This window comes from Coturnix japonica, chromosome 13 (assembly GCF_001577835.2).
Source record: "Coturnix japonica isolate 7356 chromosome 13, Coturnix japonica 2.1, whole genome shotgun sequence".
Classification (NCBI taxonomy): Eukaryota; Metazoa; Chordata; class Aves; order Galliformes; family Phasianidae; genus Coturnix; species Coturnix japonica.
In genome coordinates, this window is record NC_029528.1 from 347,879 (window position 1) to 363,307 (window position 15,429).

General features: G+C 50.1%; 1 protein-coding gene across 1 annotated transcript in view; it reads left to right on the plus strand.

The window, feature by feature from the left end:
* PPP2R2B (protein phosphatase 2 regulatory subunit Bbeta) overlaps positions 1-15,429 on the plus strand; it is a 61,893-nt gene that overhangs the window by 37,468 nt on the left and 8,996 nt on the right. The window contains 2 exon segments of the mRNA XM_015875487.2: positions 14,519-14,616; positions 15,217-15,382. Coding sequence (XP_015730973.2) covers positions 14,519-14,616; positions 15,217-15,382 — 264 coding nt within the window.

Sequence of the window (15,429 nt, forward strand, 5' to 3'; positions counted from 1 at the left end):
TGCAGCAATTGTCTTCCCTGCTAAGGGTGTGATTGTCAGTTCTGCTCTAAAACCTGTCTCAAGGCGCATTTGTTTTGCACCTACTGTGTTTCCAGGAGCTTCGTTTTGTGCCAGTGGTGCAGGTGAGGGTCACTGAAGTCTGAAGTAATGGTGATGTGGAGGGAACTCTTGACCACAAGCCAGGAGCTGCCTGGTGGAGCTGGTGCTTTGTCATCTAGTGACAGGCTGCCTCTGCAAAGTTAGCCTGACAGCATATAATGTGATTGGATTCATTAAGTGAGAAGAAGCTCCCTATGGATAACGATAATAGCTCATCTAGATTAAGCTTGTGGGAATGGTTTGTTGGGAAAAATCATGTTCTGACAGAGTGCTGGGAAATACTGTAATTCCGTGAAGTTAATGTCCCATTCAGGTGGCAGATACCCACAAGGTATTGGTTCTGGGACATCCTTCACCTTCAGCTGTCCTTGCAGAGCTGCCATAGATAAGCGTAGGGCAATCCGTGGGGCTGTCTGTTGCTGCACAGAACGCTGCCAGGCAGCCCATCCTGGACATTCCCACCTCGAGGAATGGGCTGTGCTTCCCCTGTGCCATTTAAGTATCTCAGCATGGCAGCGTGCAGGAAGGCAGCTTGTTATAGGTGCTGTGCTCAGTTACCTCCAGGGTGGGAATGCAGAGATACTTGGTCAGACTTGGAGTTGTCTTTTGTGTTGTGCTGTTGGCCTTCCAGCCTCCAAATGGCACTGCTGTGTTTGGGCTGCTTAATTAGGGGATTTTCTCCCTGATGAGCACTGTGCTGGTACAGTTCCTAACCAGGAGTGAAAAATGATAAAGCAGATCTATCCTTTGTCCCATCTCCCTTAAAAAAAAAAAACAAACAAAAAAAACAAAAAAAAACACAACCAAACAAAACAAAAAACCTGGGGAAAACAATATTGATATTTACCTCAAGCACTGGTTTATGGCTTAGTGGGGTTTCCAAGCAGTTCACTGTGTGTGTTTCTTTTACTTTCCAAAAGCCATTGATTTTTGCAGCACTGCAATTAGAAAACAAGAAGCCTATAAAATGGTGTTATTTCTGTATTTTAAAATGGAGTTTCAGTCTCCTGCAGCCTTTTTATTGGCTTCCCCTTCTCCAGCCCTGCTGAATGTTGCTTGAGTCAGCATGTTGTAATTTTCCCATGGAGACCCAGGGCTGGCTGGTATCACTTAAACCCAAATGGCACTGCTACAGTTTAGCCATTCTTTGGCTACCCATGTAATAGAAAACACACTCCTTAGCAGTTTGGACTGCGGTTGTATTGACTGGGAGCACTTGGCTAATCACTTCCTGTAATTAAATTCTTCACTAGGAGTAAAGTTAATCTTCTCAGAACATGTAAAACCTGACCTGCAGCCCAAACCGGCAGAAGCATGGCGGTTTATAGGCACTTTGTCCAAGCGTAAAGGCTCCCTTCCCCAACCTGAAGCAATTAGTGTAATTAAATATTCCTGTTCCTGAGCCAAGGATATATAATAATAAACTGTAACCGATGCAGCAGATCTCCTCCAAAGATTTGGTGGACTTTCAAGGACACGAGGGATCATTTTGCCTCTTCCCACTGACCCCAAGTGTAACACAGCTGCATCTGACAGAGCTGCCTTCCCCTCCTGAAGACATACCTACAGCCGCTGTGCTGTGCTCCCCTTGCAGGGCACTGTGCGAACATGGACACACTCATAGCTAGTCGCAGACCAACCCAAACTATTGTGGGTGCAGCCTGGGCTGAGGGGTTGCGGGGATGGGAGCTCTGCTGCTGTGTATGGAGCAAGAGATGAGGGCAGGGCTGGGGCTGGCAGCTGAGCCTGCTGCTCAGTGGGTCACTGTTTGCTGGGGCTCTGTTTTGTTGGTGCTCTTCTCCTGGGCACTGCACACTGTTGTCCTGTGGGTGCAGCATCAGCTGCTCTGGCTCCTTTAAATTCATTTTGGGCTGATGTTCTCTCGACTCTGTGCAGCTCAATAGGTTTGATAGGGAGAAATCAAGGAGACTTTCCCCAACTCTTTTTCTCTGTGTTTGCATAAACACATTAATAACCTAATTGCCCAAATCCTTGCTGACTGGCTGAGGCATTAAGCTTGCTATGGGTGGCTGATTTGAGCCATATGGTTTGGTCCCGGGATTTCTCTGGGTTTTTAGAAGAGGTTCAGAAAGTGCCTATTTGCATCATCTTGAAGCATTGTCATTCCTAGCACAAACAGTGCTGCATAATTTATTACCCTCACTGTAGCTTTGCTTGTACTCATAAGTTCAACTTCAAAGTATTGCATCCTCACTCGTGATTATTTATGTGCAGCAAAACACAACAACACAAAGTGCCATCCAAGTGTTAAAGTCTTTCCTACCAATGGAGAAACTCTAGTAGTTCTTCCACAGTCATAAAGTTTCTTGTTCCTTCATTAGAAGTCAGAGTAAAAATAACCTTTCAAGGATCCATTCACATTTGCCCTTCCTGGAAGTGGGACCAATGGAAATGCAGTGCTCACAGCCAGCAGGGTTACCTGGATGGTGACAGGTACCGCCATCAGCTGCTTAATTTGGACAATTCAGATGTGTTTGTCACATCCACTTTTAGATAGCGTGACTTTCACATGCCAGTTATCACTCAGCATCTCAGTATAGCAGTATTTCAGCTGTAAACAGTGTCAAGAAGCTTTAGGATATGACAAACATATTATTTTCTTCCCCCAATTTATTCACTGTACAGCGACGGAAAAATACTACTTACATGTAGACACTCATTGCTAAAGCAGTCAGCCTTGTGTTCTGCCCAGGAGGTGCTCATCCCCTGGGCTCCTATTTGCTCGTTAGCGCTGCTAGAGATGCTGTGAGGCTGAGCCCTGTGCTGCTGGAAGGATTGTGCAGGCAGTGGAGCTGTGGGGTGGTGGAGAGGTCATCCTGCTGTCTTTGCAGCAAACATTGCATGGAAAAAAATCAGAAACATTAGATGAAGCGTGCAAAAATAGAGCCAGCAATGGGAGGCTATGGATGCCCTGAAAGTGGGGCTTCACCAATCCCACTTTGCTTGTGAAATTTGCTTTCCTCATTGTCAGGTTCCTCTTGCTGCGATGTCGGGTTACCCGCTGACTGGCTCTGCCCCAGCTCACAGCCCATCTTGGAGAGCCATGGGGGCTTCTTTCACAGCTCTCATCCCTGCGGTCGGAGTCCAACTGCCAGTGATGTGTGCCAGGGTGACATCAGCCACTACGGCAGGCAGCGTCTGAATCAATCTGTGTGCACACATCATTGAGCATCCCTGCTGTAAAACAAATGGCTGTGGTCAGTTAGTCATGTAAAGAAACATCTCCCAGGCCTTGTGCCATTATTCAGATCCTATATCCTATATATTCAGACCCTATATATATATATATATATCCTAGATATCCTAGATCCTATATATTCAGACCCTATATCTGCTTGCAGTTTCCTGAACAGAACAGCTGCTAAAATTTGGAGAAGTTACAGACTGGGATGGTTGTTGGGAATGTTGCTGACACAGACTGAGGAGGGAAAGGAGCAATGCATTGGGGTATTTCCCCACAAGGGCTCATCTCTGCCTTTGGATGGCCCTTGTCAGCTCTCAGCCTCCCCACGCTGTGCCCTCAGCTCAGTGCAGCACCCCAGGAGCTACGGGTGCCTGCTTTGTGGGCAGGGTTGGTGGTGGCCTTATTCCCTGTGTGCTGTGGCTGGCCCTGGTGTTTCCCATTCCATCCAACTGCAGCAGCCTTAGGTCAAGGTGGACTTTTGTTTCCTGCCCCATCTCCCACGTGGAGCTCCCAGGAAGCTCTGGCAGTGCCCATGGCAGTGGGAATAGCCTTCTATCCATGGGGCAACATCTCTGTTCCTATGGCTGAGGCTCCCACACAGAGAAGGTGCTGCAGGGTGGGGGTGCAGGGCAGCAGCAGCAGGGTGAGCTCCAGCTTTCCAAAATGCTTCCCCAGTTTCAGGGCTGCTCCCAGCAAGTCAGATGTTCTCTCTTCCTGTGATTATGGCAGCAATGCTCCCAGGGACCGGCAGGCCAAAGAAAACTCATTAATTACTGCAGCAATTAAGCAGTGGAGGTAACGCTGCGCAGCCCGCGGTGCAGTCAACACTTGGTGCAGTGGCTGCAGCTGCCAGGGGCACGAAAGTGATGGTTTGAGCTGGTGCAGAGCTGGGCTGCAGTGGGACAGCAGTGTGTGCAGGGCTGACAGATTGCTGTGCTGCAGGGCTGAGCCTGCAGAGCTGGGCACAGTTCAGGGGTGGGTTGAGATGGAAAGCTGGGCAGCTCTGGGAGTAAATTCTGATGAGAAATAGTGCTTTTAATTTCAAAAGTTGGGATGAAAATGTGGTGGTGAAAAAATTTAGTTCCTTCTTCCCACAGTTACAGGCTGGGAAATTATTCCTTGTACTTTTTTGCTGTTGCAAAAAATAGGAGCTGTGCATTGGAGTAGCCAGACCCACTGACACAGGCTGTTCACTTGGCACAGCCCGTAATACTGATTTCCTCATTAACTGGCAGAACACAAACACTTCTTGTGGTAGAAAGGCATGGATTTGCTGTGTAATATTACCTACCTTTATCTATTTCTATTTAAAGTGCTTCTAAGCAGCTCAGCATCATCTAAATCTGGATGCGCTGTGCTCTGTCCCAGCCTTGCTGCAGGGCGAGCTGTCTGTCTGTCTGTCTTTTGGTCCTCAGTTCCTGCACGCTGCTCCCTTCTGCCCAGGGCCTGGAATTGGTGTCTGCTGATGTTCTGCCGTGATTAAAAAAAACCCTCAAACTGTGGCAGCCCCAATTTACAGTTCATGTTTGAGAAAGTGGCTCTCATGTCTTGCCAGCCCTCAGCACGTTCCCTTGTTAAATTATGCATATGCTAATGAAGTGTGAAAATCAGCCAAACAACAACTCTGTGTAATAGCTGAATGTCCCCAGAGCATTGTGGCTATCTTTTTTATTATTATTATGTCTTGATTTGTGCCCCATTCTGTCTCTTTTCTGCAGGGTGTTCTTCCAGCAGCTGAGGTTCATTTGCCTTTTCACTTTTTCCCCTTCTGAAAGAAGAAACCCAAACACATGCTCACAATCCTCAGTGTATTTTCTGTTCAGGATTTGGTGATTCCCCAGGTTTCCATTGCAGTGGGCAGTAGTTTCCCAATGCAGTCCACACCGCTGTCCCCAGCTTCAGTGGGGTCTGTGGGTGTGGGGTGCTCCATCACTGCTGGGAGGGGGGGTGGCTGCCTGGTGGGGCCTTGGCAGGGCATCGTCTGTCGGTGGTACAGCCCCCAACACCAGGAATGGAGCTCCCAGCAGAGATCCTTAATGCCCTGTCAGAATCAACTTAATTTAATCCCATCTGACTAAGAGAGGGTTTTCATTTGATCTAATGAATGTCCGTACTTCCATTTGGAAGCTTCTTACAGCCTGGAGTTTATTCCCTAATAATGAGTGAGGTTTGTTTGCCTGTTGCTACTTAAGATAGACTACAATGAGAGCCAATGGAAATTTCCTTTCAGGAGGAAAAATTGCGTGGAGTGATGATTTATTAACAATGGAAAGCAAAGGGGGCAGGGGGTGAATTTGGTGACTGGGAGGGCAGGCATTGCAGCAGCAGCACCTGGGGCTGCCCCACAGACACAGTGGGCATCGCCTGGAGGGCTGTAGAGCAGCTCCGCTGAGGGCTCTGTTCTACCTCTGCACCCTTCCCATGGAGCCCAGTTGTCCCAGCAGGAAGGTGCTCAGCTGAGCACCATAGACTGCTCTGGAGGGTATTTTCTCCTTCAGCTCTTAAACTGTAGCTGTTTGCACGGTCAGCTCACAATGAAGTGAGCAGGCTGCTTTTGTGGCAGCAGAAAGGCTTTGGCAGGGAGCAGCCAGCAGGTGCCCCTCAGCTGTGTGCTATCAGAGGGCTTTTCAGAGTTCTGTTGTGTATATTTCTTTCAGCTGATGCTGATGAGCAGCCTGGCAGGGGTGCTGACACTGGGCATCGTTAAGCTTAAAAATATTAGTTCTCTAATAGTAAACATGAATTGCTATTACCTCAACACCACAGGTCCTAGAAATAGCATGGCCATGGCTTCTCCATTTCAGATACAGACTGAAGTGATTTATTGTGCAGGGAAGTAAGCAAGGTTGTATCTTCTTCTGGGCAAACTGGAGATGGTATTTCAGCTGTGTACCAAACCTTTATCTGAGCCAGGAGAAGAGCAGTACAGGCAGACGTGTATTGGTTGAAACAGAAACTCCTGATGGGTTTCAAAAAGGAATATTTGTCATGATACCTACAGTTCATAGAACAAGTGGGGTTTGGGGTTGGTTTGTTTGGCATTGTTTTGTGCCGTTTGCTTTTTGCTTTCTGTTATTTACTAGCAAGAAGGTGGAAGCAGTGCACCCAGCAGCACCGCTTTGCGCTCTGCCTGCTGCGTGCAGAGCTGGGTGAGCTGCTGCAGCTTCATGCTGTTGTTGGACAGCGTTGGTGGGGCTGCTGCCAGCAGTGGGGACTTGTGTGCTTACAGGGGTGCTGAGCATCTGTATGTACACACAGCATGCACTGTGAACCAACGTGAGCAGAAATGCCAAGTTCTAAAGATGAATTAATTTATAGTTACAATCTCTGTCTTCAGCTGCTTCACAAATTACTTTTAAGCATTTCATTTTAGAGACTTGGACCATCATCTTATGAACTTAATGCCAAGGCGAGAAAAGGAAAGTTTAATTAAAATATTGCATGGAAAATGTCCTGAAACCATCTCCTTCAGGGCAGACTTAAAGTGACAGCACAAGGCTCAGCCTCCATGGAAGGAAGCACTAAAGCAGGCAAAAGTGGAGCTTTACCCAGAGCTGGGGGCTTGAACTGGAATGAGGCTGTTGGGCTTCCCTGGCCATGCCCACTGCTCCCAGAGGGGCCGTGCCCCCGAAAGAAACTGCTGGGCCCTGGGGCAGCCTGTCAGGGGCTGCAGTGCTGGGGAGCCCAGCAGAGAGAAACCCTTCCTTGGTGCCTCCAGCTCGATACTGCTCCAGATGTTGGATTAAGCCATTTTTAGCTGATTACATTCTAATCCAGGCAACAAATGCCAGCAACTGTCTGTGTGTGGCTTTAGTGTGTTTACTTTCTCCTAAGTATAGAACTGGGATATTAGGTGTGTTCTTTCCAGTGCAGTGCTCTCTGCTCTGTGGTTTTCACGCAGTGTGCCTCTGGGGCAGAGGGATTCCAGGGGGGCTCAGCCACTCATTGGGCACACTGTGCTGGGTTTCCCATTCCCCGTGGGTCAGGACCCCTGTGCTGTCCCTGCAGCCTCACAGCCAAGTGGGCATTTGCCATTCCTCACCTCCCTGTCCCAGCCCACATCAGTGCCCTGAATGAACCCCCCGGCAGGAGAAAATCTGTGCGAGCTGCTGCACGTTGTGCTCTCTGCGTTCACCCCGACTGCTTGTTCCTTGTGCATCAAATGGGAGTAATGGTAGAAGAACAGAAAGTGACATCAATGCAAAATGTGACGGATACCACTCTTAAGCTGCAAACAGCTGCTGATTACAAGAGGAAAGCTCACAGCTTCCAAATTTTACTCGCTTAGCTGACATTTGGGTACTTCTAATTACAGCTTAAAAAAAACCAATAGGTTTTACTGATAAGCTGACAGATGGCTTCAGCGAGGTGACCAGAAAGGCAGAATGTGCAGCACGCTGAGCGCTTGGCAGAGCATCGCTGCTGCTGTCAGCGCTCCCACCCTTCTGCTGCTATAGCAGTCTGACAGGGCTGTGCGTGTATTGGGGTTTCCTTGTCCTGCAAGGCACTGCCTGGAGAATATGTGTGTAATGATGATCGGAGCTGGTTGCTGTAGTCATCAGCACAAAGCTGTTTCTGCTAGAAAAGCAATCTTTGTATTCCTGCTGAAGGTAAAGATGTTTTATCTCCAAAGAGCAGGTGATATCTGGGAGTTTATGTCTTCTATACCAGCTGTAGCAGACTGCAGCAATGTGGTGTCACTGGGAGTGATGGGCTTTCAGGAGGTGTTTGGAAACCAGACCTCTTCCTTATCGCTTCCTGCTCTGTGCCATGAACCGGAGGTGGTTTGATGCCCCATCCAATGGTGTCACCATGGAGATGGAGCTGTCCATGGGGCTTAGAAATATGCTTCTTGGAGTTCCTTGGAGCTTTTCAAGATGTTAAATTGAGAAGGACAGGGGACTTAATCAATGCTAAGGTGCTTTCTGCATCTGATTTATTTTAAGATCACCTTTTTGCAGACAGACATAGTTTTCCTATTAATATTCTGAAGGGTTTTTGGCCAGCGTTCCCCGGTGTCCCAGCAAAGAGGTACTAAAACCACTGGGGAACAGCAGAGGAGCCTGGAGGGCTGCACATGTCGGGAAGCTGTGCAGTCTGTTCTGGGGTGGGCAGTGAGGGTTCCCTGAGCCCTGTGTGCCGTGAGCTGGGGCACTGCAGTGCTCAGTGCTTCCCTGAGACTGGCACCTTCTGAGCTCTCATTTGAAGCAGTTACAGTGTGTTAAGCCTTGTGAGGACAGTGGGAGATAAGTAAGTTCACATTCTTTAATGTAGGCACTGTGGTGGGCAAAGCTGCAGAGCCACACTGGAGAAGCTGCCAGATGGAAATGTCTTCAGTCTGGGTCTGCAGCACTAAATTATTCTGCGCTGTAACAAGGGCAGAGAATTTTGAATGTGATGGTATTTTTAGCATTTAGATCTAGGAGCTTTATTCCATTTCGGGAAAGATTCGCAGCTGCTGCTATCTAGGCAGCACTGCACCGTGCTGTAGGGAAACAGTCCCCATCATGCTGAGTGCTGCACCCAGCCCCGCTGCAGCCAAGCCGTGCTGTGGGGAGGGGCTGCACTGCTCCCCAGGGTTTGGAGGTGCAGTGCTGTGGTCTCAGGCAGGTGCTGTGCTTCAGGCATTGTGCTTCACTTTGTTGGTGTGTAATCATGTTTTGGGGCTTTGTGCTGATGATACGAGATTCTTACTGGGCTTAATGCAGTGGAATTGATTTCTGTTTGCCAGGTTATCATTCCCCTCAGTGGGGAAAAATCAATGCAGATCAATCACGTGTGATTTTGCATGCCATTAGATCCATATTGAACCTCTGCTGTCCCACTCCCTTCCATGCCCTCACCATGTGGCACCGCAGTTTGCTGGAGGACAGTTTGCCCAGCCCAACCCCAGTGACCCACAGCCAAACTATGCTGTGTTCATGTGGGGTGGAGAAGCACATCCCTGCGTGCCCACCATGTGGCCTTGCCTAAGTGTTCCTTTTAAGTCCATCTGTTTTGAAGAGCTCTCAGTGCCCTTTTTGTTTGGTTCTTCCAAAGGCAGGGAAGGAAGCTGCAGAGGAATTGTAGTAGGGTATTTGGGTCTGGGGAGGAGCCTTTCTTTGTGGCTCTCAGGCTGTGCTGGAGTTGTCTCATGGGAGCCTTTCCCAGTTCCATCACTGGGAGAGGTGAACAGGATCCGTGCAGCCTCGAAGTGCATGAACTGGCCAAGCCTATGCCACAGTTTCCATATGCAGAGTCCTTGTCACACGTGGGTCACAGAGGCTCTGCTCCCAGATCTGCTCCATTTGTCAGCTGGTCACACCTGGGAAGCCACTGTTTGTCTACATGTGATGGGGGCTCTTTTAAGCAGAGAAAAGCAGTGAGCCTCACAACTTCCTGAGTGAGATGAGACCCACAGGCCCCCATGGGGCTCAGGGCTGGGAATCCTCCCTGGGAACAGAGGCCAGTATCTACACTGCTTTATCCAGAGGAATCCCAGGGGCTGTGCCCTCAAAGCCCTCTCTGGAGTAAAAAAGCCTTTACTGGAATAGGCTCCCCGGGGAGGTGGCTGAATCGCCATCCCTGGATGTGTTTAAGAGCCATTTGGATGTGGTGCTTAGAGATAGGATTTAGCAGAGGGTTGTTAGGGTACTACGGTTAGGCTGCAGTTGGACTTGATGATCTTCAGGGTCCTTTCCAACCTGGGTAATTCTATGATTCTCTGAGCTCCAGGGTTGTGCTGTGCCATGGAGCAGTCGGGTGCAGAGTTGCTGCTCTGTCCCTGCTGTCAGCCTGTGGCCAAGTTCTGTGCCTCCCTCCCTGCACTCTTCAGTTTTTCATTACCTCTCTGTGCTCTCCGCATCCCATAGTAGTGTCAGGTAAATGTGCTCCTGCAGATGCAGGACCTGCAGCATCCCCATCCCTTCTGTAGGTCTTGCTCTGTCCTCGCAGTGCTGGGGGACTGCCCTGTGGTGGCAGTGGTGCTGAAGGTGAGTTTCTATTGCACATTTATGAGTGTCAAACTGGATTTGACAACTCATAACGTGGGATCTGAACGATCTAAATCCTTCATTTGGCAGCCTGGTTTGCTGTTATTTATGGTGCTTCCCAATGTGCTGTCATTTGCAGACTTGGAGGCTTTTTGTGCAGTGCCATTGGCCAAGTGATTCTTACCAACAACAGAACGTGGGAGGTGTCAGTGCCCCACTGGGTCAGGAGTTCCCCCCAAAGCTCTGCTTTGTCCCAGCGCAGTGGGAGCACCTGTTTGTCACTCACTTTCAGAAAGGGGTGATCTGGAGTTGTTTTATGTGAGGATGTCTCAGCTGTAGTTGAGGCAGAGTGTGAGGAGTGCTCCCAGTACTTGCCTTCGGTGCAATGTGGGGTGGGCACATCTGTCCCTCCCCACATGGGGTGGAGGACCTGGGGATGCTGTTGGCTGCCATGCACTGCCTGGGGCTGAGCAGCATCAGGACACAGGGACACATGGGATCTGCATCACTTGTGTGGGGCAGAGGAGCTGTATGAGGTGTGGAGCTGCAGGAAACCGTGCATGGTGACGTGGAGATGTCAGCTGTGGGTCTTGCTGGGTTGGAAACAACTGACTGCAGCTGTGTGCCTGACTCATCTGTGGATTACAGACACAAGCTCTGCTATTCACAGCCTTCCACTGTGGCCAATTTATCATAATGATGCTTACAGTAATGCTCTTGCTGCCTCCAAAGCATTTTCTCTGCAGTTCACAGAGAACAAAGGTTTACAAAAATATATGTGTGTATGCTGTCATCCTGCCCTGCAGACGGAGAGAGGCAGAGTGCAGGAGAGCTGTGTGGCTGTCAGGCTGCAGAATGAAGGGGAGTGGAGGGAAAATGCCATTGTGTGCTGACTTTGTTTGGAACTGATGGGATCTGAGCAATGGAGCTGCACATCCCCACCAGCACTGCCTGCCCGGCGTGAGTGTTGCCCGGCGTGAGTGTTGCGTTTGTAATGAAGTGCTCAAGAGATTTGGTCATCCAGTAAAGGCACTTCAGCTGGAAAGGGTGTTCCTACCTTGAAGATTTCCTGAGCTTTGAGTCATACCCTGATTTGCTGTGCTGGGACAGCCATGCAGCGCTGCAGCCCATTGCATCCATGCTGCTGTGCGGGTGGGCTTTGCATGCATGATGTACAAAGCACTGCCCCATTGCACCTTTGGAGACACAGTTCTGCTGTTTGGAACAGAGAGACTCTGGGAGGAGGTGTGTACAGTGAGGGGGGGGTGTGGGCTGTCCCAGCGCGGGGTTATGAGGGAGCACAGATGGGACGTGTGGGTTCTGCACACCCAGGGAGGGGAGGGGCTGCTGGGGATGCAGCCCTGGGTGCCAAGGGCAGCCCCTAGTTTTGACATCCATGTTTAATGATCACTGGTTGTCCCTTTGGGGAATGCACCTTTCTCCCACAGCAGGAGAGGGGAATGGGCACCTGCCATCCAGCGGCACGTGTGCGTGCCAGGCTGTGAGTATTAGAAATTGTCTATTTTCCTGATATTTTAACCACATCGCTATGGTGGAAATCACATCTAGCCCTCGATATTTTTAGCATGAAAGCGTGAAGGAACATTAATGCTCACAGAAGGGAGAGCTATGGGCTGGTGCTGCTCGGAGGGGAGGGTCTCCATGGAAACAGTTTTCTTTAAATTCTCCACGTTCGGGGCACTGAGCGTGTGGGAGGCAATGAAGGAAATGGAAACACCCAAAAAAATGAGGAGTGTTTTTCCTTCTTACTGTCACAAAACTACTATAGGAACCTTAGGAGAAATGGACTGCAATTATTGAGCGTTGAGCAGGGAAAGTTACTGCAGTGCACTGACAAATGGAGTGACCTAAAAGCAAAGCTGGTGATGGTTTCCTTTCCTGGGTTTTACAAGGAAGGAATGCCTCCTGGTGTGAGCTGCGGCTCTGTGCTGCATCGTGTGACCGCTGCCATCGCTGTGCTGCTGCAGCAGGGTCTGCTCAGTCCTTTCCCTGTGCTCTGCAGGTGCCGTCTCTGCTGACGTGGGGTTGGCAGAGGGGCTGTGGGGACATTTACCCCCCTGGAGGTCACTGGTGCCGTGTAGTGCACTGCTGGATTCAGGGCCTGTTCCTGCTCTGTGCTCCATACCCAGGGCTGCTCCCTACCCACAGCACTGTGGCTGCTGCTGCCCTCCCAATAAACAAGGCATTTAGCAGCAGTGTGTGGTTGGAAAGCAGCCTTAGAATGATGAACTGTTGCCTATACTGTGCTAGAAAGCAGTATAAGAGTTGGAAAACATTGCCTGAACTTTGCTGGGAAGTAGCATTGGAGTTGCAAATGTTGCCTGAGCTGTTGTGTCTGGTGCACTGACAAGGCTTCCCATCCCCATCTTCTCAGTAGCAAAATGGGACTGATGTCTAAGCAGTAATTCAAACCCAGTCAAGCAGGAAATAACAGGTGTGTCTGAAGGAGCTCAGGATCTGTTTGGTAGCTCGAAATGAACCCCCAAAAGGCTGAAATTCCAAGCAGGTGTTATCAGCGCCCAGTGATGCAGCCAGCACCAGTGCACTTAGCTCAGCACCAGGCTGGCCTTTCTGCCACACTTTTCAGCACTTCTGTTAATGTTAGCAAGAGATTGTTAAAACCTTCCTGATAGATCCTGCTGCCCACACATGCGGGCTGATGCCAAAGGTCTCCATGCAGAGGACAAAGTGCTTTGCCATGCAGTGCTCCACACAATCCTGATCCCATTTGTTCACCACTGGTCCCTGGGGTTTGTCCCTGCGGGGCTTGTCTCTGCAGTGCCATCTCCATCTGCAGGGAAATGGGCTCCTGAGGCTGTTCACAGACACCAAACGTTGTACATGAATTACAACAAACTTTGGAATGCATTCACATGTCATTACAAATATGCTTAATGCTGGAGAGATGGGGCAATGTGGGGAAGAGGAGCACGTGTTAATGGCAGCAGCATGGAGTTCATCACTCACCTGCCTGCTGCCATCTGGGTTCTCTCAGCTTGGCAGAGGTGGAGGCTCTGTGCACATCAGGCTGTGAATGGATCCAGAAAGCGAGTGGGCACTCAAAGCTTTCACTCACCCTGGTGAGTTTATAAAGGTCCCAATGGCTGTGGTAAGTCTGGAGTGGCAGCAGACAGCTGAGGGCTGTGGGTACAGCTGAGGCCGATGCACCGAGAGGATCTACCATCCCAGGAGCAACAGAGGTGAGGCAGAGCCATCACTGCTCATGGGTTCCATGTAGGAAAGCACAGACATTGAAAGGACTTCAGGGCATAAAGCCAGAAGGAACTTTGCTTCCTGCTTGGCAGAAATAATAGTGAGTGTGTGTCACTGATGGTGATGGCAGGGTCTGCTCTGCACTGAGCAGTGTGCTCTGGATGAGGCTGTAGTGGCCTTCCAGTGGGTATTCGGAATCAGAGGGATTCAAATGACAGAGGGAGAAGGGGTGATCCAGACTGTGTGTTTCAGGTATTCCTTCCATTGCCCCATAGTACAGCCAGTGAGCAGGAGGGACCGTTTTGGTGCTCACAGCACTGGTGGCACTGCTGCCTGCATGTGGGGTCTGTGGGCTTCTGCAGGCAGGGAATTACAGCTGTGGCTGCACAGCCCCATAGGTGTGAGAAATGAGGGAGAACAGAGATGCAGATTCTGCCAGCCCTCACTGCAGGAATGGGCTGGCACTGCAATAACTAAGTTGCATTTCATTGCAAAATCGATCTCACACGGAGCACTGGGGCTGCATCTACCCTTCCCTGTCCCCTGCTCTGCTTGCTGCGTGCTGTGCTTGGAGGCAGCTGGTGACACCAGTCGGGCAGTAATTGTCACGGAATTAACCTCTGATATTGTTTTAAAAATAGCCCCAATAAATCCAATCATTAGCAGCTCTCCTGCTTTGCCTCAAGGGTAAGCGCTGCAGATTAAAGTCTTTAAATGCTGGAGATCCATGAGTGCTTTCCTGCCCATCCTGGCCATGGTGGGAGCATCCCTGCATCCCACAACACGGGAGCACCGTGACGCTGTGGGGCACGGAGCTCCCAGCAGCAGTGCTCCGAAATGCTGCAACTGTCATTATGTACAATAGAAAAGCTGAGATGTATGGAAATGTCACAGGGGAGAGAAAGTGCTGACAGCGTGCGCTGCCTGAGCTGCGTGGGAATGGTGCATTTATCTGCCTGCGAAAGCCACTCTGCAGTTACTTAAATTGTCTTTGTCTTCTTGGTTTCAGCTGACATTATCTCTACAGTAGAATTCAACCACACTGGAGAATTGCTGGCAACAGGGGACAAGGGGGGTCGGGTTGTCATATTTCAGCGTGAGCAGGAGGTAAGTACAGAATGCCATTTTATCCTTGTAAAGCAGTGTCCTGTTGTTTCCTAATCTGTGCCTGTCACTCTTAACCTCAGTTCTCTCCTAAGCAGGCTGAGAATTGGAAAGAGGCAATTAGCAGCAGCAAGACCAGGTGTCACACTGTAGAACGCCCTTAAAAGCACCTACAGCCACACAGCAGCTCCCTATAGCCCAGCAGGGGCACAGCTGGCTGCCATCCCTTGGCTGTACTGTCCCACACCCATAGCCCCCCAGGGTCCAGGCTTGGGGCACTGTGCCTTCAGATCGGAGCTGCACGGCCTGGCTGGGAGCTGAGCTCCTTGGGGGGTTCCTAAAGGGAGGCACTGCTTGAGGCCACCAACAATGGACACCAATGGGTTACATTACACCCAACGTTAAAACCTGCACGCTATTTCTGTGTGTGCTGGGGGAAACTTCCACCTCCCTGACACCACATGGGCTGTGATCTGTCTGCCTCCTGTTTGACACAGCCCTCTGCTCCAGGGGACCAACATCAGTGCAGTGAACCTGAGGGCGAAGGAGTCAGTGGGAAATGTTCTCTCCATGTCTTACCTTCCTTTCCGTCCCCCTCCTCAGAGCAAGAACCAGCCCCATCGCAGGGGTGAGTACAATGTGTACAGCACTTTCCAGAGCCACGAGCCGGAGTTCGATTACCTGAAGAGTTTGGAGATCGAGGAGAAGATCAATAAGATCCGATGGCTCCCGCAGCAGAATGCTGCCTATTTCCTGCTGTCCACCAATGGTACGTGTGGCCGCGGGCAGGAGGGGCTGCACTGCACTTTGTGCTGC